Raw genomic sequence first — 23,616 nt, 5'->3', positions numbered from 1 at the left:
CCTGGCTCCTGAGTGAACCTTGAATTTTTCTTTTAGTATCAGTCCCCTCTCTCTGAGTCCTTTGCCTAAACACTGCTCTCCCTGCCCCACCCCACTTCTGTAGATAACGTTAGCGGTTCAGAGTGTGTGTAAGGTCTGTCAATTCGTGGCCTTACTAACCTGCCCCCAGGATTTCTCTTGCATCCCCTGGAGTGGAGCCCGGAGTGAGCTACCCTCTTTCCCCACAGGAAGGGAGGCAGCTTATGCTAGAGAAGCCCCAGTTCAAGGATGTCGTGTCAGAAAGGCTGGAGGCCCTGCACAAGCTCTGGGACGAGCTGCAAACCACAACCAAGGCGAAGACCGAACAACTCTCGGCTGCCCGGAGCTCTGACCTGCGCCTGCAGACCCACGCTGACCTTAACAAATGGATCGGCGCCATGGAAGACCAGCTGCGATCGGACGACCTGGGCAAGGACCTGACCACTGTCAACCGGATGCTGGCTAAGTTGAAGGCATGTGAACACACTGTATGTAGACTCAGAAGGTTGGAGTAGAAGGGACCCTAGGGAGCCAACCTGAAACCTTAAAGTTGGCGCTCCTCGACTTGTTTGTATTATACAAAACTTGCCTCCTGAGCCGGGTGTGGTGGCGCACGCCTTTAATCCCAGCACTCGGGAGGCAGAGGCAGGAGGATCGCTGTGAGTTCCAGGCCAACCTGGTCTACAAAGAGAGTCTAGGACAGCCAAGGCTACACAGAGAAACCCTGTCTCAAAAAAAAAAAAAATTCCCTCCTGATTCAGAGGCCGTCTCTTGCCCTTTTGCAATGGGTAAGACAGGAATCTAGTAAAAGACACATGAGAAATATAGGAGGAGCGGCTGAGGGGAGGCATCCAGGGAGACTTCTTAGAGGAGGCTGCATTTTAAATGGTCCTTAAAGGATAGGTGGAAGATGGGAGGCTGGGTGGGTGGAGGGACGGCCGTGTCCAGGTGTCACAGACAGTACTGACACGTTCCCTGTGTCCCAGCGAGTGGAGGACCAAGTGAATTTGCGGAAGGAGGAGCTGGAGGAACTCTTTGCCGAGGCACCCTCGCTGGGAGCGGAGGCAGGAGACACGGACATGAGCATCGAAAAGCGGTTCCTGGACCTTCTAGAACCTCTGGGGAAAAGGAAGAAGCAGCTGGAATTATCCAAAGCCAAGCTGCAGATCAGCCGCGACTTAGAGGATGAGACGGTGTGTGGGCTGCAGCCTCTCTACCCCTCCTGCTCCCTCCACACACACCCACATCCGCCCCCACCCCCCCCCCCCATCCCAGGCTGAGGCTCCAGCTGCTGTGCAGGTAGCTGGCTGCTGTCCAGAGCAATCTTGGCAGCAGATGACTGGTCATCTCGCCCCTTATCTCATAAGGCTGCTTTAGTGGTTGCGCTAAGTGGAAAATCAGGGCGGGGACTTTGTGAATAGGGACTTCCAAGTCACTCACAAGTATTGATGGGGAGACTGCGGGATCAAGATCTCACTTTGGGAACGGGAACAAGTTATTTGGAATCTGAGTTTGAAATACCTGTCTGTAAAATAGGGGCAAAACCCTGAGGGGACGGGGTGTTGAGAAAAACCAGGCACCCTGTCTGGCTCTTTACGGGAAAGGGTGGCTGCCTACGATAATGATCAGCTGTCCACTGCCTTCTGGTCCCTGCAGCTCTGGGTGGAAGAGAGGCTGCCACTGGCTCAGTCGGCTGACTATGGCACTAATCTGCAAACTGTGCAGCTGTTCATGAAAAAGAACCAGGTGGGTCTCAGCTCAGCAGTGCATCTGCCCCTGTTTGGTACTGCCTGGCCCCAGGGGATCCGGCCCGGCCGTGATGTGCAAAAGGCTGGTGACAGCACATTATTGCTCCTGATGGTAGCTTTCCAGTTCCCTCGCTTCGCTTGACATTTCAGTGCAGAAAGGGCTTTAGTGGCTGCAGAGAGGATTCTGGGAGGATCACAGAGGAAATAGGCATCATGCTACTTGGGGATTTGGGACCACCAGACTCTACCAGGCTGAAGTGAGTGCCTGGCTTGGGGCTGGAGGGAGGTCAATGTGTGGCCATAGTCCTGTTTTTGGTATCCTCCCAAGAGGATGCCACCAGCACCGCAGCACTCCCCTGCCCTCTTCTGGGGCTAAGCTTGGTATGTGCTATGTCCTTAGAGTATATAGATCCCTGCTCCTGCAGACACGTGACTCTCCCTGTAAAGCTCACCCCCATTAGAACACCATGAATCTGCGCTCCCAGAAGCCAGCATCTACAGATCCACTCTCTCAGGGCAGATTAGGAATCCCGAGTATAAGCAGATCTCAAACACGGGCTGCAGAGGGAGCCTGAATCCTAAGAAAGCCAGCCGTGTGGGATTTCAGTGGCTTCCTGCCTGGTCTGGGGTTGGCCTCCAGCCTTCCTCTAGAAATCAAGATTCTGAGTGTAAAATACAGCCACACACCCCAGCGGGAGGGCGTTTTGCGTGTTGTTCTTCATGTGTGTTCCACGCGCTGGGAGTCAGTGCTGTGCCCACACCCTGCCCTTGCTCCTGCCTTCAGATGATTTTAAAGGCTTTGAGAGAATTGTCAAGATGGGAGAAACAGGTATAAGGAGCCCAGAAATACATAGAAAAGCTGCAGCTGGCCTGGGCCTCTAGGATTCAAAAAAGGGGATCAAGTATCAGGGCCTCCTGGAGAAAAAGGTAACCCAGTTACCAGAGTGGGAGGAAAAGGCCATTTTTGGTGGCCAGAGGCTCAAATAAGAAATAATAACACACAGTTCAGATCTGAGCCATAGCAATGGAGAAAAACAAAACCTAAAGCTTTCCACGAGAGGTAGCCATCGGCTTGTTCTATTACCTGGGACAAAGAAATGCTAATCTAATATGGCAGTTGGATGTTTTGAAGCTGTTTCCTTTCCCCCAGCACAGACACCTAAAATCAAGCTCCGAGGATGCAAATAGGAAGCCCATCAAGAGCTCTGGCCTGTGAATGTAGCGTAGATGGTAGAGCCTTACCTAGCATGCCCACAGCCATGGGCCAGAGCCACATACCCTGGGCATGTGGTGAACACCTGTAGCCCTAGTTTCTGGGCATAGTGGAGGCAGAAGAGTCATAAGTTCAAGGCCAGCCCAGCAGTACATAAGATCCTGTCTCAAAAGAGTGTTGGGCTAGGCTTGAGGGAGGGTGTACTGGAGAGAGATGGATGAGCAGTTAAGAGCACTCACTGCTCTTCTAAAGAACCTGAGTTCAGTTCCCAGCACCTCCATCAAATGGCTCACAACTATCTGTAACTTCCATTCAAGGCAATCTTAATACCCTCTTCTGGCCTCCATGGGTACCTGCACACATGTGGCATACACTCAGACCCATTATTTTTTAAAAGTTACTAAATAAAAATCTTTTTAAGGGGCTAGAGAGATGGCTCAGTGGTTAAGAGCACTGTCTGCTCTTCCAAAGGACCCAGGTTTGATTCCCAGCACCCACATGTCGGCTCACACCTGTCTGTAACTCCAGTTCCAAGGGATCTGACACCTTCACACTAATGCACATAAAATAAAATTAAATAATTTTTAAAAATCTTTTTAAAAACACGAAGACTTTGAAATCTGCTATAGCTGTGTTCAGTGTCAGTCCTGCTTTCAGTGCCCTGTGCCAGCTTCCTAGGGCTTGTCTCAGTAGACCACCTACAGAGTGTAGGACACACATGGAGGGCTTAGCATCCTGCCATAAGTAGTGTTAAGGGCTTTCACTTGCTCTGCTCTGGCAGGAGGGGGAGGGAGGGATCTCCTGCTGTAGACCTGGCCTCCTCCTCTTCCATGGGAAGGCTCTGCCTCTGCCTGAGTCCTTCCTCTGGCCACAGACCCTGCAGAATGAGATCCTAGGCCACGCGCCCCGGGTGGAGGATGTGTTACAGCGAGGGCAGCAGCTGGTGAAGGCAGCAGAGATCGACTGCCAAGACATCGAGGAGCGCCTGGGGCATCTGCAGGGCTCGTGGGACACGCTTCGGGAGGCAGCAGCTGGCCGGCTGCAGCGCCTACGGGATGCCCATGAGGCACAGCAGTACTATCTGGATGCGGGCGAGGCCGAAGCGTGGATCGGCGAGCAGGAGCTCTATGTGTTCTCTGATGAGCCCCCTAAGGTATGCTGGGCCAGAGTCTGCCAGCCAACCGAGCAGATAGGCAGAGCTGTGGTGAAAAAGCACTTGGAGGAGCCTGGAAATAAGATGTATGGGAAAGGAAGGGCAAGGTATGGGTATCTAGGGGACCCACAAAATCCTCCCTGCTGTCCTGTGATACTTCCATAGAGCATCGTACCTCATTAAGAGTACCCCTACAGGTTTCCCACGTGCCACCAGGGAGTGTTCCACCCAAGGGCTCTTCATATTATATTGGGTCCATGCTGCCAGATGGGGTGACAGGAGGACCTAGGGGGTCTTTCAAGACTGCATTGACCCAATTCTTTTCCCCCAGAAAAGCTAATGTCTTTTAGGGGTGCTGGGAGGGAGTAGGTTACCTTCCCTGAGCCGGCTAATCCAGGACCTAGGATGTTTTCATGGGGACAGAGAGTCCGAGTCGGGCGTGAAATGAAGGGCAAAAACAAAATAAGACTAAGGAGTTAAGAGAGGAGCTAAGTACAGCCCTCCTAGAGAAGAGTCAGGAACAGGAAGGGAGATGTGTGGATATGGTGGGCTGGGGAGGGCTCTGGTGCTGACCACCTGCTGCCTCTCAGGATGAAGAGGGCGCCATTGTGATGCTCAAGCGGCACCTGCGGCAGCAGCGCGCCGTGGAGGAGTATGGGAGGAACATCAAGCAGCTGGCCGGCCGCGCCCAGAGCCTGCTGGCCGCAGGTCATCCTGAGGGGTATGTGTGCCTCCTGGGCTGGCACGGCTGCGGGGGGGGGGGGGGGGGGCATCAGACCAGGAGCCCTTCAGGTCCAGGGAGGGAGAAATGGGACTGGTTTCCCCGGATCTAGAGGTTTCTGGGCTAGTAGTTGCCCCTATTCCATTTTATTCCTTGGGTTGTGTCAAGAAGTCATACAAGATAGGCCACTGAGAGAGACTCCATTTCTATAAAAATCAGAGTCAGAATTTCCCTGGTGAACTGAGAGCTCCGGTCTTTTTAGCAAGTCTGCTGCATTAAGAGACCCTGAAGACCAAATGTGGTTTGAGCTTTGTTTGTTTGTTTGTTTGGTTGGTTGGTTGGTTGGTTGGTTGGTTTTTGGAGACAAGGTTTCTCTGTGTAGCCTTCACTTTCCTGGACTCACTTTGTAGACCAGGCTGGCCTCAAACTCACAGAGATCTGCCTGCCTCTGCCTCCCAAGTGCTGAGATTAAAAGCCTGCACCACCACTCCCAGCTTGGGCTTTGTTTTTTTTGTTTTGTTTGTTTGTTTGTTTTGTTTTGTTTTTTGAGACAAAGTTTCTTGTCTAGCCCTGGCTATCCTGGAACTTTCTCTGTAGACTAGGCTGGTTTCGAACTCACAGAGATCCTCCTGCTACTGCCTGCTGAGTGCTGGGATTTTGTATATGCCACCACAGCCTGGCTTTTTTTTTTTTTTTTTTTTTTTTTTTTCTTTTTTTTTTTTTTTCTTTTTTTTCTTTTCTTTAAACGGCTCAAAAAAATTACTTCAGGACTTCACAGCAGGTACTTAGGTAAGAGTCAGGTAGATGCTGGCCAGACTTCAGACTTTCATAGGCTGCTCCAGCCATGGCTCTGTGCTCAGTACCATTAGGGCACCCCACACTGTGTCTCCTTTGCGGCCACCCCACTCATCTCCCAGGGAGTCCCAAGAATTGAGTCTCTGGTTCTGTCCTTCTCTGGAGAGCTAATTGGCGTCACTCCTGTTGGAGCTGCAAGGCTTCCTGGGGAGCACAGTGAAGAAGTTTGCCCTTTATGCTTGAATCTGTGACCTTCCCAGAGAGAGGGGGCCACTGTGAGAGGTGCTGTGTCGGGACAGAACCCCAACATAATCCTGCTGGTCCCGGAGGCATTATCGGCCTGAAGGGAGCTGGCATTCCTTTTCTCCCCAATTCTTTTCCTGGAAAAGTTACTGTGAGCTGGGCATGGTGGCACATGTCTGTAATCTCAGCACTCAGGAGCCAGAGGCAGGTGGATCTCTGTGAGTTCGAGGCCAGCCTGGTCTACAAAGTGAGTCCTGGACAGCCAGGGCTACACAGAGAAACCCTGTCTCAAAAATACCAAAGCAAAACAAAAACAAAAACAAAAGAGCCACTGTGCTTTCTGGGGCCAGCTACTGTGGGTTCTTCCGTTTTGTTTCGTCTTGTTTCACTGTACTGAGGATGGACCATGTGACCTCACACGTGCTATGCAAGAACTGGACCCCAGAGCTGCCCCTCGGCTATGCTCTTAGTCTCCATCACCTTCCTTAAGATATTTCTTGGTTTGAATCCCAGGGAACAGATCATCAGACTTCAGGGTCAAGTAGATAAACAGTATGCGGGGCTGAAGGACATGGCTGAAGAACGCAGGCGAAGGCTGGAAAACATGTACCACCTGTTCCAGCTTAAGAGAGAAGCTGATGATTTGGAGCAGTGGATTACGGAAAAAGAGATGGTGGCCTCATCCCAGGAGATGGGGCAAGACTTTGACCACGTGACTGTGAGTACCCACAGCTTGCTCTTTGCCTGCCGCCCTAACTCAGTAGACGTGTGCATGCATGCAGCCGCCAGTCCAGACCCATTGGAAGAAACTGCACAGAGATGCAGTCATCCCAGTGGAGAGTGGCTGAAAGATAGTCCTCCCTGGAGAATGTGTGACACCTAGTTCTAGGTGGCCATGGGCAACCTGCAAAGACACACACACGCACGCACGCACGCACACACGCACGCACGCACACACACACACACTCTCTCTGTCCTATCTCTCTACCCCATGTCCAGATGCTCCGTGACAAGTTCCGAGACTTTGCCCGGGAGACTGGGGCTATTGGGCAGGAGCGAGTGGACAACGTGAATACCATCATCGAGAGGCTCATCGATGCAGGCCACAGCGAGGCAGCCACCATTGCCGAGTGGAAGGATGGGCTGAATGACATGTGGGCTGATCTGCTGGAGCTCATTGACACCCGCATGCAGCTGCTGGCTGCCTCCTATGACCTGCACCGCTACTTCTACACCGGCACTGAGATCCTGGGCCTCATCGATGAGAAGCACAGAGAGCTGCCAGAGGATGTGGGGCTGGACGCCAGCACGGCAGAGTCCTTCCACCGGGTCCACACCGCCTTTGAGCGGGAGCTCCACCTCCTGGGTGTGCAGGTACTGCCTACCCACTTCCTCCCTACAGTCACCCCCTCAGGGCGTTGGGGCCCCACTTGGCTTCTACAGAGGAAGAAACCTCTAGAATGGGCAGCAAACGCCTCTTCCTTAGCCGGCCAGCAGCTCAGGACAGAGCACAGCAGTTCTCAGACACTTGTTAGCTGCAGGAGGGGTTCTTCAAACTGTAGTGTCCTGGCTTATATACCAGCTAACACACTGTGGTTTGGTTGGTTGGGTTTTTTTTTTTTTTTTTCAGTAGTGGGTATTATTTTAAGGCATGTGTGGTTGCTGGATCTTCACGGGCATCTCTGAGTAGGTACTCACTCATGTTGTGTTTGCTGATGAGGACAGTGCGCTATAGGGCGTCACTGCTGCCTGGCAATTAGTAGATACAAGGGGTAGCCAGAACCCAGGCCCTTGTGGCCTGGCTCTAGTCCCCTCAGGCTTAGTTAGCTACCAGACAACTGCCTTTCACGGGGTCTAGAGTCCCTAAGATATACCTAAACCCCCTGTCTTGATTGCTGGGGCATACCCTGAGGGACCTATGTAGACTGTAGCTTCCTCAGAGCTTGATGTGACAGGAAGGATAAGAGAGGGCCCCCAGGTGCCAGAGGCTCTTCAGGGAGAGTTTGGCTGACTGTACAGTCTCAGGCCAGCTCTGCAGGATTCAGGGAGGGCACTCCGAGGTAGATTAGACCACCTCACAGTTTGCCTTAGGGATCTGTCCTCCAGCTGAAGGTGGGGCCTGGTATGTAACAGTCATGTCTGGGGTGTCAGAACTACTGAGACAGATATAGCTCCACTGAGGTTTCAAGTCGGCCCTGGTCAGAGGATTTGGGGAAGGCCCATCCTTGAAGAGGCAGCATGCAGGGTAAATAAGAACCAGGGAGGTGGGTGTACAGTTCCAACCCCTGGGGCCACGCACTTGGCATCTCTGTGCCTTGGTTCTGCCATCACAGAAACTGGCATATAAAAGTACCTCTTTGATGGACTGCTGTAAAGAGGAAGGGAGTTTATTACATTTCTAGGACAGTGCTTGGGTCAGTAGTTACTCTCACTATTGAACTCCTGAGGAGGCCAAAGGGAATTGAGACCCTCCAGCTCTCAAATCCCTGGCCAGAGTTCAGCACGTGCCCTGGGTAAGCAGAGACACTAGAGCAGGGCACCGTATCCTGTAGTATCCTGCCTTCCAGTAGTGCCCTGTGAAGGACTCAGAGGGAGGCTGGCACCTTTGCAGCCTCTCACCTGAGATACCATTTTGTCTCATCACAGGTGCAGCAGTTCCAGGACGTGGCCACCCGACTGCAGACAGCGTATGCTGGGGAGAAGGCAGACGCCATCCAGAGCAAGGAGCAGGAAGTGTCCGCGGCCTGGCAGGCACTGCTTGACGCGTGTGCTGGGCGCCGAGCTCAGCTGGTGGACACGGCAGACAAGTTCCGCTTCTTCAGCATGGTCCGCGACCTCCTCTCCTGGATGGAAAGCATCATCAGGCAGATTGAGACTCAGGAGAGGCCTAGGTGAGAGGGGTCCTCAGGGAGGCTCCTCCAGGAGGCGTGGTCCCAGACTGCCCAGAGCTGGACAGGCCCATGACTGTTCATTCCCAGCACTCCCCTAAAACCCAGTATAAAGTGGACTGGCTATCCATAAGAGCCAAGGTCAGGTCCCTGGCAGTTGAAATCCAGTGGGGATGGACCACTACCTCAGCAAGTATTGGTGACCTGTCTGTTCCTCTGCCCCCTCCTCTCCAGGCATTTTGACATTTTTATTGAGATATAATTCACATACCATCCTTGACCTTTTTAAAGTGTATCATCTGTGGTATCATATACTTCCAATTATGCAGTCATTCTTCACAATCTCAGTTAGTATATTTCATTTTATTTATTTATTTTTGGTTTTTTTGAGACAGGGTCTCTCTGTGTAGCCTTGGCTGTCCTAGACTCGCTTTGTAGACAGGGCTGGCCTCAAACTCACTGCGATCCTCCTGCCTCTGCCTCCCAAGTGCTGGGATTAAAGGCGTGCACCACCATGCCTGGCTTAGTGTATATTTCATCATCATCTCACACACACACACAAAGACAAAAACAAAACAAAACAAAATGAAACCCCACAAATTCTTGGCCAGGCGGTGGTGGCGCACACCTTTAATCCCAGTACTCAGGAAGCAGAGGTGAGTGGATCTCTGTGACTTCGGGGGCCAGCCTGGTCTACAGAGTGAGTTCTAGGACAGCCAGGGCTACACAGAGAAACCCTGTCTCGAAAAACCAAAACACATTACCATGCTCAGTCACTCATTATGCTCCCAGCCTCTGGCTCCTGGGACAGCTGCTTTTCTGCTTTCTGTCTTTGTAGACTGACCTATCCTCTGTGCTTTGTATAAATGGTACCACATAGTATACTGTCCCCTGGACTGGCTTCTTTTCCTCAGCCTGTTTCAAAGGTTCATCCATGTAGCATGATTCAGTAATTCATTCCTTTTTATTGTCAAGTAATATTCCCGGCTTCTTTAGGGTCCCTATTCTCCTTGCTGAGCCACTGACCAATGAAGACACTAAAATGTCAATGTGGCTGCTGGGGCTAGGGCAGAAGAGGAACTCCTGGCTTTCCAGAGAAAAGAAAGTAGAGACAAGACTCGTTGAGGCAGGTCTGAGTGGCCTGATTTTGTCTCTCCAACTGCCTCTCTGCCCCCGGTCCTCCTGTCCACAGGGATGTCTCCTCGGTGGAATTGCTCCTGAAGTATCATCAGGGCATCAAGGCAGAGATCAACACCAGGGCCAAGAACTTTAGCACCTGCCTAGAGCTCGGAGAGTCCCTGCTCCAGCGGCAACACCAGGCCTCAGAAGAGGTGAGTCCCTCTGTGTCCCCTGTCCTCATGCTTGTTGGCCAAGCATCTTCAGGGAGTGGGAAGGAAAGGATGCGTCCGAGGAGCTGAGGTGCCTACAGGCCAGAAATCAGAGCCATACCAAGCCCATCCCCTGCCTTAGGGAGGTGAATGCTCCCTGCAGGAGAGCGCGCTCACACTTGCCCAGTACCCACACCTTCCCAGTAGCCACACCTGCCCAGTACCCACACCAGCCCAGTACCCACACCTGCCCAGTAGCCACACCTGCCCAGTACCCACACCAGCCCGTCCTTCCGAGTTGTTGACCTTACTTCACAGGTGAGACACCTGTCGGTACCTCAAGAAGGAAGAAGTGAGTTACCCAAGGCTACACACTGGCAAGTAGCAGGGTCAAGACTTGAATCCAGCACTGTATGACCGACCAAGCTTGCTCTTCGCAGCTGTCTGAGACTGCCTGGGACAGTAAAGAGCCTCACCAAAGCCTGGATCTCTCCCCTTTTCCTCTCCACAGATCCGGGAGAAATTACAGCAAGTGATGTCCAGGAGACAGGAGATGAATGACAAGTGGGAGGCCCGGTATGAGAGACTCGACATGTGTGAGTATAGCTCAGGGCTGAGGAACCTGAGGGCAGGGTCCAGCAGACCCCTACAGGGGGTACCGGGTACTACACCATGCCTGGAAGAAACTCCATGGCAGTGACAAAGCTGTGGGCCACTGGCCTGAGGTGGAGCAGCTAGAAGGCCTCTGGGGATACAGCCTCCACCCTCTTATCCCTATCCATCCCCCTTCTCATCCACCGCCACCCTGCCTGCATGTGCCAGTTTGGCTCCCCTGCTGAGTTGTGGATTGGGAGGAGTCAGGGTATCTCTAGTATTCTTGGGTATTTGGCCTTGTGGTTGTTTGTTCTGTGGAGGTCAGGAGGCCTGTCCTCCAGCACCTGGAGGCTGAGGCTGAGAACATCTTAGCTCTCAGGTAAGCTACGAGCAAGAATAAAGCCAGGACTCTATAAAGCAGGTCCCTATGCTTGCCTGTCTGCGACTGTGGGATGATAGCCAAGGGCAAGAATTTGAGGCAGGGGACTGCTCCCTAAAGCAAGGCACCGTAAGCCACAGTGGTTCCAATGGCTGTTTTTAAAGATAGGCCTGTGCTGTGCCTGGTGGCGCACACCGTTACTCTTAGCTCTTGGAAGGTGGAGGCAGGAGGATTGAGAGTCTCAGGTTAGCCTGGGCTGAACACTGAGACCTGTCTCAAAGGCCAAGGGGTAGAGATGAAGCTCAGTGACAGAGTGTTTACTTAGCATGCGCAAAGACCTGGGATGGTTTCCAGCACCACACAAATAAAAATAAAATAATACACATATAATTTGGCATATATGTAAGTAAAATTATATACATGTAAAATTTTATGTAGCTATGTAACCATCGGTAAAGAGGAGGCAGGATATACATATAAATTTTACATAGCTATGTAACCATTGCTAGAGATGGCATGGGCCTCTAGTGTGGGAATGGAGTGGCCTTAGTCAGAAACTCGCCCCTGAGCAAGGTGCCCATATAGGGGAGGGATACATGAGTGCTAACTGGCCCTTGGGCCTTTTGGGTGGGTCTGTGGCTTGTTCTCACGGCAGTGCTGGAGGTGTGCCAGTTCTCAAGGGACGCTTCTGTGGCCGAGGCATGGCTGATCGCCCAGGAGCCTTACCTGGCCAGCCGGGACTTTGGACACACAGTGGACAGTGTGGAAAAGCTCCTCAAGAGGCATGAGGCATTTGAGAAGTCCACAGCCAGCTGGGCAGAGCGCTTTGCTGCCCTGGAGAAGCCCACCACGGTAAGCTGAGCCTCTGTGTGTGTGTGTGTGTATGTGTGTGTGTGTGTGTGTCTGTGTGTGTGTGTGTGTGTCTATGTGTGTGTGTGTGTCTGTGTGTGTGTGTAGGAAGGCCACAGCTATTGTGTGGCATGTCACAAGGCACTAGATATCAGCCAGTTGTCATGTGTTCAGGCTGGTGTAAAAGGTTGGACAGGTGAAAGAAAGTACTGATGTGCAAACACCAAAGACAAAGGAAGTGACTTAGGATGCCAACATTTAGGGCATAATGGGGTGCAGGGACAAACTTAAATCATCTGAGAATGTGGCTGTTCTGACCTCTTGACCTTTTCTTCCCCCAGCTTGAGCTTAAGGAACGCCAGACTCCAGACAGACCCACAGAGGAACCTGGGTGAGTGTCAGCCCTGTGTTCCATGTACAAGGAGCCATGTTGTAAAGGGGGTGACTGGGGACGAGGAAAAGGAAGCTACTGATCAGCAGCTGTCATGAGAACAAAACACCTTTGACCTCTCCTGGGCACCCTGTCAGCACAACCCACAATGGATGGAGTTTGAATTCTGTGTTGTGCCGGGCACAGAAGCCTGAAACCCAATGCAGGAAGGGAAGAGCAGCTAACAGTGACTGTGCCTGAGCCAACCTCCGTCTTAGGAAGCCCTGAACACTGCCCTTAGGCTCCCTCACATGAAACTCACATATTTCTGAAGCATCTGCCTTTACTTTCCCATGAAGCCTTGGGGCAACTCCTTGCTGGGCGTCTCTGGGAAGGAGAGCCAGAGAGTATGCCCTGTGCATGCTCTGAGCTCCCAGTGGGTAGAGAGCTGGGGAAAGCCAGGCCTTGGAAGGAAACACCTATCACTAAAGAGGGATTGTGTCTTCTGTAGGCCTCAAGAGGAGGAAGGCGAGACGGCCGGCGAGGCTCCCCAGGTCCACCACGCGGCCACTGAGAGAACGTCCCCGGTCAGTTTCATGTCCCGCTTGTCTAGTTCCTGGGAGTCGCTGCTGCCAGAGCCTGCTCACCCCTTCTAAGCTCAGCCAGGGCAGAGGAAGGCGAGGACAGGGTGGGCTTCCTAGTCCCCACCCTCATCCTGCCCACACGCCCCTCTAGGGACCTCCTTCAGAGATCAGTCTACTTTTATACTTAGATTTTAATTCTTAAATAGTTCCTTTCCTTCCAACTCAGAAACCATCCCACCAACATGATTCTACAAGTTTGGTTTTACTTACTCTTAGTAAATTTTATGGGACAAACACATCACCATCAGCACAGGGGAAACACTTTATACAGAGTTGATTCCTTTGGGTACACAGTCTCTATTCCCATTTTCCTCCGAACTCCATCCTAAGTGCAGCGCCCCCTCCCTCTGCGTGCCGGCACATACATGCACGCACGCGTGCCCACACACACATAACACACACACACACACACACACACACACACACACACACACACACACGCACGAACCAACAGAATCCCTCATCTGCCTGAGCCACCCACAGGCATTTCATGCAGCAAAGTGTGGATATCCACACTTCTGGCAGATTCCTGTTTTCTACGCAGAGCCTGTCCCCACTATGGCTACAGATCACAGAGTTTGCCTACGGAGATGGGTCCAAGGCAAGATTAGACTAGAGTCTGGCAAGTATGAAGAACCACAGAGCTTCTAGCATTGCAGGGAAGCCCCCGGTTTATAGACTAGAGCAGTGAACCTTTTATGAGAGGGGGTGTCTAATGGCTTCCAGAAGCCCGGGACATACAGGACCTTACCCAGAGCAGGTTCTTTTAGACCCTGAGAGTCTGTCCAGGGGGTCTGGGCAGCTGTGACTCAGGTTGGCAGGGAAGAAAGCAAGAATCCCCATGTGGTTTGCACCACTGCATGGATCCCTGTGGCCTTTGGCTTTGGGGATCACAGGAGCAGCAGATAATCATGTAACCCCCCTCTCCCAGAGCCCATGTGAGTGTGTGATCTGAGTAGGGACTGAGAAAGATTAGCATCCTTGGTAGAAATTTCTGCTACCCCCGGCTATCCCAAGAAAGATGCACATACCTCTCTTCAAAATCCCTGTTCAAACAAACACACACACACACACACACACACACACACACACACACACACACACACACACACACACTTCTTTGGTGTCCTTTTCTGAGCTGTACCAACCCATCATGCTACCCCCAGCTATCCCAAGAAAGATGCACATACCTCTCTTCAAAATCCCTGTTCAAACACACACACACACACACACACACACTTCTTTGGTGTCCTTTTCTGAGCTGTACCAACCCATCATGCTCAGCAGAGGGCACTGTTGAGCTCTGCTGGAAGACCTCTCTCTGAAGATGCTGCTGATGTTGCCAACACCCTGTCTGTGGTAGACTGTCTTCCAGTTCCCTTTTCCCAGCACCAACTCCCTCCAACCCCATCCCCACCCTCACCCCACTCTCACCAGAGGGACAGAGAACTCCAGGGGCTGATATGGACTGTGGGCAAGGGCTGGGGCTGTCCCTGCCTTCTGCCTCCACCCGCGCTTCTGCCCTGCATCCCCGTGTGTCTGCATGCCGTGGTGTCCCCGGTGTGCGGGCTTCATGACCACCTGAGCATCTCGACACCATTGTCTGTCGTGTACGTGTACGTTTGTGCAAGCGTAACTACATGTGCACCTGAGCCACCTCCATCCAACACTTGAATATCACTGGGTTGGGAGGAATAAAATTTGCTTAAATCTGAGTGTTTCTCTGGGGGGAGGAATGAACCCCTATGGGAGACCCGTGCTGAGGAACCAGCTACTCACCAGATTGGAAAAGCAGCCCATGGCTGTACCAGAAAGCAACCAGATGGCCAATCAAATGAACACCAGGCCCAGAGCCTCCTGGAGACAGACTTCCTGCTGCAGCATCTTTCCAAGCCTTAAAGATGCAGGAGGAGGACCTAACTCCAAATCATCTTTGATATGAGAAAGAGGACGGAGCCCATGCAGGCACAGAAAGCCCAACCCAGTTTCAGAAGGCTCCTCCCAAGCCCCTGTTTTACTGCCCTTAACAGACCTCTGGCCCATCACAGTAAGGCTCGGCTGTCTGCTGTGCCTTCTCATGAATAGGCCTGGGGTGCCATGGCTCTCCTGCTGGTCCTGTGTGCAATCTGGTGTCGGGTCCTGTAGTATAGATACATGCTATACTGCTTCGTGTAAAATCTTTTAACTCGTGCATGTCGCTTCCTGCTGGAGTTATGAACGGGAGTGGACCAAGCACCCTTGCCTTGTCTGGATAGTGCCTGTGGGCCCCAATCCAGCTTTCCCCTTCCCGTGAGTGCACATGGAATGACTGAGCTGCCAAACCATCGCTGTGCAATGCCACTGCTGTCCCTCACCTCTGCATGTTAGAGTGTCCTGGTAAAAACCAGTCCCTTCCCACAGGTGAGTGTGAGGCCACCCCGAAGAGACACAGGGTATCTCAAGGAGCAAGACTTGGAATGATGGCAGGATGTCTGGGGTCTGGTCTTTGGTTCTGTTGGAACATTGTGTGGGTTTGGAACCCTCCCCCCTCCCCAGGTCTCTTGCCTTACAAAGGTCTCTTCATAGGGTTACAGAAAGACTAAATTCCATGTGTCAGCGTTGTAGCCACTCAAGGGCGAGGTTTGCCGAGATGGCTTTCCTATTTTCCTACCATCTGCTCCTAACTGTGAGATCCCACCAGATACCGCTGTGAGGCCAGGGATGGGGAAGATGCGGTCACAGGCTGGGACGAAAGGACTGAGGTTGAACCTGTATAATACCGGAAGTGGAGCCCTAATGGGGCCTGGTAGCTACTTTGTGCCTTTAGCCAGAGTGTAATGCATATGAGGACATTCTGGCAAGGGGCAGACATCCCCTCTGTCCTGAGGCTCCCCCTTTTCCTGGGAAAGGCCTGGGTCCCCTTCTAGTGTTCTTCATCTTCCAGGCATTGCTGCCTCAGGCTCCCCAGGGTAGTGTTTGTGGGAAGATGCTTTCTCCTAGAACAGGGTTGAAAGTGGGATTTCATAGTTTAAAGAGGCTATGAGTCCCCCCCCCCCCCCCCCCGGGCTCAAGACCTCTTTCTATACACTGTGTTGTTCCACTGCTCCGGCAGGGCTACTGTGATGACATGTCTGATGCTCCTTAAAGACATGGAAGGTCCCCAGGGCCTGTGACAAGAAACAGTCTTTTCTGTTTGGAACCAGCATACCCTTCCTGCCTCCAGGTCCCCAGGCTAGACCCAGGAGGCAGTGCAGGGGGACCCTGGGAATCAAGGCTACCCCAGAGATTAGCAGGGTACTATTTATGGCCAGCCTAGAGCCAACTGTTAGGGAAGAATCTTACCCAAGGACATAGACACCACTTTTAAGTGTGACCTTCCAGGACTGGCAGCACAGCCAACTTCCCTGGAGATGGGCTGAGCATCAGTCATAGTAGGGCTGACGCAGTGATTGGCATCTCTCTGATCTTGTCTCTTCCTTCTATTGTCTCAGAGGCTTTGGGGAAATAGAGGCGTTTGTGAATGAGAGGGGCAGTGCCCCTGGGACTGTGCGGGCACTGGGATTGGGGGTCATGGCCACCTTTGTGCCAAGGCCTTGTTAGCCTCAGCCACTGTTGCCCCCAGCAGCAAGCCTCCCCAGCAGCCCAGAGCTTCCGTCAGCAGCCAGCAGGGAGGCTGTGATGTTGTTGGATGTTGTGGGTGTGGGACAACAGCTGTGTTTCTTCTTGCCTGGACAATTTTCCCAGCTAGCCCCTCCCCACCCGGTGAACAGTGGCTTTTTCAGACATTTTGCCTCGAATGCAAATCCTGTTCATTCCAAGTGCACACTCTGGGCCTGGAACAAACGTCAGCTTTGCCCCAAACTTGGGCGTGTTCCTAGCTCCCTGAGATGCCTGAGTCAGTGTGGCGAGGGCGTGTCTGCCTGCAGTCTGGCACTGTGCCCTGGCTCCCTGGAGAAACCTGCTCTCCTTTTGGACGTTACCCACATCTGGGTGTGCCCAGCTCTCTCTTTGCTCTGGCAGATGTCAGTGCCTGGCTCCTCTGCTGCAAAAAATCTCCCCAACATTCTTGGTTCAAGCTGTGTATCCCAGTGTCCCCAGTACTGATGGATTCGGAATGAGACTCTGCTAACATTGGGAAGTGCCTCAGAAGTGGGTGGGAAACTGGGTACTTGGACAGTTAGTGCTGAGGTCCAGGTCACTAAGAAATCCAACAGCTACCAACCAGCTCTTCTAAAGTTAGTACACAAGTGGTCCTGGGTGAAGACCACTCAAAGATACCTCACTCTCCTCTAGTGGACCAGGTCCAGGTCCCCTCCTCCTGCAGGTCCAAGAGGAGCCTGTAAACCACTTTCCCACTTCCTTTTGTTTTGTCCAGGGACCCACACCATATTCCCTCCATCTGGCCCAGGCACTCAGACAGCTGGACCACTTCCCACCCCACTTCTCAGAGCCCCTCACCATCTCCTGGCCTGCCATCCATGGGGGCTGCTTGCTATCTGTCACAGTTTCCCTTTCCTTCCCTAATCCCTGCCCCCGCAACCCTCCCTGTTCAGCACAGCCTCTCCTTGGGGGTCTCTGTCTACCCCAAGTCTCCATGTTTTCATGTCTTTGACTGCTTTCAACTCAGCAAATGGATTCTTTTTTTTTTTTTTCCTCCCCTTCCCCCTCTTATAAACACCTGTCTTGAAATGGCCTTTACAAACTGTCTAGACAACCTTTCTCCCTAGCCCAGGAGCCAAGACACCACAGAGTAAACATCCTGAGGTGGCAGGGTGGCCACTCTGCTCACTGTGCCACAGCCTCGTGCTGGTCTGTTGTCTAAGGCATCTAGCAGTGTGCCTGACGTGGCACAAACCCCATTTCCAGCTCTTTCCAGTGTAGCCTGGATATGATCACACCGCCTTAACAAGTTGGCCACATAGCCTATGTAAGCTGGGCACATCTCATTTAGACTGGGAACCCCCGTCGGGTGACATTTTCTTCAGGAGTCATGGTATTATACGCACATAAACATACCCGGACTGAGTAGAGAGAGTGTTGTGTTTGGAGCTAGGCAGGCCCATCTTCCCTCTTCTATCGTTAGATCTGAGCTGTGGGCAGGTTTCCTGTTCCCTCTGACTCCTGCCTCTCCTAATCTGTAAAACAGAGGCTGTAAGGCTCGTAGGAGAGAAGGTATCCAAAGAATGTGGCACTTAGCACGTGGTCAGTTAGTTTGGTCCTACCATCCTCACCCCAACCCTCCATCTTTTAGAAGAACCTTCCCTGATACAGACTATAACATTCCCGAAGTCCTAGACCCCAGCCAATCTGGAGCCCTCCATCCTTGAGTCTCCATCTCTGTATGTTCTAGGCTTGTGTCACAGAGTGTACCTCTGTGCTAATGTCAAGCAGTCTGTTCTCAGGACCATCCATGCTCCTGGTTCTCACCAACATGAGTCTCAGAGGGGAAACTGTCAGAAAGGTTCTTTGGCTCACAAGTGTATCTTAATGCCCTGAGCATCTGTGAACTTCAGGAAGACCCTGTGCTCCTGAGCCAGGCTATTTTGGCCTGTGGAATTAGTGGTCTGTGTGTGCAGTACCTCACGCCACCTGCTGGCTGATCCTGGAAATACACCTTCAAGTCAGTCCCCAGAAGAAAATTTAACCCATTCTGTCCACTTCCCTTTGCCACTTCTTGACATTTGTAAGGAGGATTCCCATCCCCTTGTCTATTTCCTCAGCCCAACACCTCTTCTCGGCAAGGCTGTGTGCTTAAAAGCTGACTTGTGTGTTTTTCTTGATTTTGGAAAGCTCTGTCAAGATTCCACCGAGACTCAGGAGGCTATCCTTCTATCAGGATCCTGGGGTCTCTCCTTGCTTGGCCTTAATCCTGTGAGGTCCTCTAAGGCTCTTCTGAATGTCTTTTCTTCCCCTAATGTTCCTCGGCCTTCAGCCAGCCTGTTTCTCTGACATCATCCTGGCAACTGGTACATGCACCTTCCCATCAGACACCTCTTCTTGTCTATTCTCCAAATTAGCAAGCCAGCCTCAGCTGCAGGTAGTGCCCCCTCCTATGGCAGGCCCACCCTGCCCACTTGCCCCCTCTTAGGGTCTATACATTTTCACCACCTCCCAAGCCTGACACCCAGAATTTTCTCCAGGTAGCTCAAACATTCTCCTTCAGGCTGTCCCCAGCTCCTCTGGGTGATGTCCTGTGATAGACACCTCCATGGTGCAGAACCTGAGTTTTCCTGATAATCAAGATCTGCTGGCTGAGTGCATAGTGGTGATCAGGGGCTCTGATCCCCTCCTCAATCCAGCACATATGCAGAACCTGTCTGTCTTTAATATGCACCTCTGCTGGATACGAAGCAACTCTGAGCCCTGACCAGAGCCTAATTCTGACACGTTCTACCAGATTCCTCTACCCGACAGGTGCAGTGGACCCCCACCTCAGTCTGCTGCAGGCTTCTAGGGAGAACAAGGAAATTGCCACCTTGTCCTGTCTCTTCCCTGGTCTATTTACCCTTGGGACCTGGGCAAGATTGGTTCTCTCTCTCTCTCTCTCTCTCTTTTTTTTTAACAGGATTTCTCTGTGTGTCCTGGCTATCCTGGCACTTGTTCAGTAGATGAGGCTGGCCTCAAACTAACAGAGATCTCCCTGCCTCTGCCACTGCCTCCTGAATGCTAGGATTAAAGGTATGTCCAACCACCACCAGCCAAGCTTGGTCCTTCTGTCCCAGGCAACTGTCAACACGATCTCAGGTTCCATTGTTGGATAATCAGCTGGTTTCTGGGAGCACCTTAGTGTATCCAGCCCAGGAAGAGGCAGTAATGCATTCAGCAGGCCTCAATTTCATTCATGGCAAGTTTGGAGCTAGGCCCAGACAGCCCCGGGGAATGGCCAGGTCTCTGACCAGCCATTTGACTCCTTTAGCTCCCTGACCACCTGCATAAGCCTATCCCAGGGTCCTGTACTGCCTCCCTTTCAAATTTGCAAGACCCTTTTTTGGGCAGAGAAAGACTTTTGTCCTGACTCTGCTAATCTGTCATGTGACACTGCCCCCCCCCCCCCGGGACTTTCTAGAACCCAATTTTTTTATCTCTGGTAGGACTGGCTGATTCAGTGGCTCCCCAAGACCTCTCTGCAGCCTCCAAAAGTCTAAGAATGTCTTCTTGGCCTCCTTTGGGGAGCACTCCATCTGTCCCGCCACCTCCAGCTGTCTCCGGTGGGACCTGCTTTCCTAATATGGCCCTCTTTGCTGACTGCCTGCATTCTCTTGCTCCTTGAGGCACCAGCTGCAAGACAAAAGGCCCCAGGGGAAATTCCTAATCTCTCCCAAATTCCAAAGTAAAAACCTCTACACCATCTCACACTTCAGGCACGCCACATGGAGGACTGATCTAAAGCTAGGAGGCAGCTCCCTCTCACTGCCCTGCTGTCTTGTGAACTTTGCTCTGCCGGTCAGAACCCTGGAGTAGCTCTTTACTTTGCTTCTGACCACCGAGTCTAGGTAAAGTCTTCCTCGGAGTCTTCGCAAAGTTCTGAGAGCTTTTGTAAAACTCCTAATATGAGCTGGGCGTGGTGGTGCTCGCCTTTAATCCCAGCACTTGGGAGGCAGAGGCAGGTGGATCTCCAGTGAGTTCAAGACCAGCCTGGTCTACAAAGTGAGTCCAAGACAGCCAGGGCTACACAGAGAAACCTTGTCTCAAAAAAACAAAACCAAACAAACAAAAAAACCAAAAAACAAAACAAAAAACTTAATACGAATTACCAGGACCTTCCACTAAGGAACATTGTTGACCTCAGCCCTGCCTGGTGATTTCGAAGACACTGTCTCACGTTCATCTTCAAGCTCTGTGAGCCTCTCAATGAGTCTGAGCTGCCCCAAGAGCTTCACCTGTTCATAGCTCCGGTTCCTGTCTGGAGCCTTGAAATATTCCAATTGAAAACAGCAGAGGGAGTAGCAGGCGGACCTTGCCTGCCAGCAAGGAGCCATCAGTGAGGTGTCCTGAGAACCCCAGACTCTAGGCAAAAGAGCATTTGAGATGGTCATGCCGACCGCACAGGCACTGGCCATAAACGGCTCCGCAGAGTCTAGAGAAGATGGGTCTGGTGGGGTTGGGATCCTACAGTCCGACATTTGCAGATACTATCCTACCCTGAACGGTTTCAAATCACCCGTAAAGTGGACAGTTACGACCCTACAAGCAGCTGGTATCAGGAAGGTTTACTGACTTGGTGGGTTCACGCCTGTTCCCAAGATGGATGTCCAAGGACTTCACTCCAGGCCTGTCTGACCTAACACCCAGGCTTTGGGCGCTAGAAAGGGTATAGGAGGGCAAACTTCAATAGGGAAGAGGTGGGTGCTACGAAAGGGGTGTTCTGTTCCCTGTCCCACCCTCCCCTACTCCAGAAGCTGGCCAGACTTCCTTGGGAGCTGAAGGAAAAGAAGAATCCTAGAGCTGTTCTGCCCTCTCCCTTATCCATCTTAGCTCCGCCCTCTCCGACATCCACCTTCCTTCCAGCAGATCTGCTTCTGGGTACCTCTCTCGTCTTGGAGAGAACTGAGAACGTCCAAAGCCAAAGCCCTCTGCCCTAACCCTTCTTTTTGGCTCCTCCCTCTCTGGTCTTGACCTTTGTGTGGGGTTGGAGGCAAGCTGCACTGAAATCCACTCCAAAGCCAGGACCAGAGAACTCTTTGCAAAGCCTGAAAACCCCCCACGTTTCAAAGCTCACTTGTAAGGAAGCCAAGTGTGCTCGGAACACCCTGGCTCCGGCTCGGCTAGTCTCGGAGGCAGCACGATGAAGCCAGGCCTAGATGAATCTATCTTGATTTTCAAAGCCCACTTTCTCAAAGGATGGAAAAGCAGTGGAATTAAAAGCATAGAAGTGGCTGGGGGTGGGGTGGGGGGTGTACGCCTGTAAGCCCAGCACTCAGAGGCAGAGGCAGGTGTATCATTGTGAGTTCGAGGCCCGCCTGGTTTACAAAGTGAGTCCAGGACAATCAAAGCTACACAGAGAAACCTTGTCTTGAAAAACAACAAACAAAAAACATAGGAAGCAAATGCAGGAGGGCAGAGGCTGGGAGAGAGGCAGCTGAATGCAGGTTGTAACTCACTGGTGGTTTCCTGCACCTGTTGCCATCTTCTCCCAGCCCCCTCCAGGCTCATCTCTAGGAGAAGCACTGTGCTCATCACACTTTTGACCTCTAGGCAGAGTTCCCATCTCCTGAAGAATAAAAAAGCCCAACTAGATTTGAGGCTGGAACTGACAGGTAGGCCATGAAAGGAGGCTTCCCTGTTTATATTGGTGACTGCCTCCAGAACTTTCCATCCAAGGCAGAAGGTAGGCTCCACCACTGAAGTTGAAGTCCCATCCCTGCCACTCCTGTTCTTTCTCCTCACTGGGAAGTAACAATGCAGGCATTTCAGGGCCCTCAGCGCCTTAGGGCCAGTGCCAGCTCATGGCCTACACTCTGAGACCTAAGTTCTTCAGCACACATAAAGAATAGTGGCCTGGCCACAGCGCTCAAAGGGTTCTAACAAAGGAAAGGGAAAGGCATAAGGTGCAGGCCTGCCCAGTTCTGGAGTACGTTCTCCTAATTACTTTGTACACTCATTAGCTATATGACACCCCACAAGTCATTAACCTCTGAGCATCTTCTTTCTCATTACATATAGAAACGTTTGGTCAGTGGTTTCCAAATGCTTCTGGCCAGGTTTCCTTTTCTTTGAGTGAAATCTTACTAGGACCCCTACTTAAGAGGTCATTTAATGAGCAGTTCTCCCGTCTTCTCACTACTGCCCCTGACCTTCCCCCACTTGGCAGAGCCCAGTTGCTGCTGCTGTTAATAGTGCCCAGTTTCATCTTAAAGCTTCAGTTTCATGTCCTGTGTGGTGCCCATACCCTCCACTTTCTGCTTCAGGAAAGGGAAAGGCTAAGTGCCCCACCCCCACCCCCAATGGAAAGAACATGATCTATTCTTTCCTAACTCTTCCCCAGTGTTCTGAGCATCCAGTCCATTGCTGGTGCAGGAAGGACAGAGTAGATGCCAGAGAAGCCCCTTTACTGCTTGGGTAACTCTGGTCCTGCATGGCTGCATGTACATGGCTTCAACTCCTCAGGCACCTTCCCACCTCATCCTGAAGTTACCATTACTCAGCCACAGGGATATGCACTAGCCCAAGTGGAACTGTCTTCTTTGGTACTCATGCAGAAGACCCTTCTAATGTTCTTGCCTCAGCTGGCAATGGAAGGCTATGCCCCCCGCAGTCTGCTGCCTCAAGTACAAGGGCAGGCCAAAGAGGCTCCATATGAGATGTCCAGCTGGGAAATGGGGTGCCCCTTCTTTTTTTGGGGGGGGGGGTTCGAGACAGGGTTTCTCTGTGTAGCCTTGACTGTCCTGGACTCACTTTGTAGGCCAGGCTGGCCTCAAACTCACAGTGATTCGCCTGCCTCTGCCTCCCGAGTGCTGGGATTAAAGGCGTGCCACCACGCCCGGCCTGCCCCTTCTCTTTTCTCCAGCACCTAAAACCTACAGCCAGGAACTGCTCCCCTCATTGACTTCGCCTGCAGGGACCCCACATGGATACAAACACCACAGCATTTCCACAAGACAAGCAAACTAATGATAGCTAGGAACCCCCTGCCTACCTAACAGGTTCCTACCAGGTGACAGGAGAGGGCTTGTCAGAATCGGAAAAGACTTTTT

The 23,616-nt window shown here is 52.1% G+C and overlaps 1 protein-coding gene across 1 annotated transcript in view; it reads left to right on the top strand.

Moving 5' to 3' along the window:
* Sptb (spectrin beta, erythrocytic) overlaps window positions 1-23,616 on the top strand; it is a 129,385-nt gene that overhangs the window by 98,924 nt on the left and 6,845 nt on the right. Inside the window, 13 exon segments of the mRNA XM_051147863.1 lie at window positions 228-491; window positions 1,005-1,211; window positions 1,675-1,764; window positions 3,854-4,132; window positions 4,723-4,853; window positions 6,405-6,609; window positions 6,891-7,265; window positions 8,538-8,782; window positions 9,972-10,110; window positions 10,619-10,703; window positions 11,736-11,932; window positions 12,271-12,320; window positions 12,811-12,886. Coding sequence (XP_051003820.1) covers window positions 228-491; window positions 1,005-1,211; window positions 1,675-1,764; window positions 3,854-4,132; window positions 4,723-4,853; window positions 6,405-6,609; window positions 6,891-7,265; window positions 8,538-8,782; window positions 9,972-10,110; window positions 10,619-10,703; window positions 11,736-11,932; window positions 12,271-12,320; window positions 12,811-12,886 — 2,343 coding nt within the window.

The sequence above is a fragment of the Acomys russatus genome, chromosome 1, assembly GCF_903995435.1.
Source record: "Acomys russatus chromosome 1, mAcoRus1.1, whole genome shotgun sequence".
Taxonomy (NCBI): domain Eukaryota; kingdom Metazoa; phylum Chordata; class Mammalia; order Rodentia; family Muridae; genus Acomys; species Acomys russatus.
Note: the sequence above shows the minus strand (reverse complement) of the source record. Positions and strands in the feature narration are given on the sequence as shown.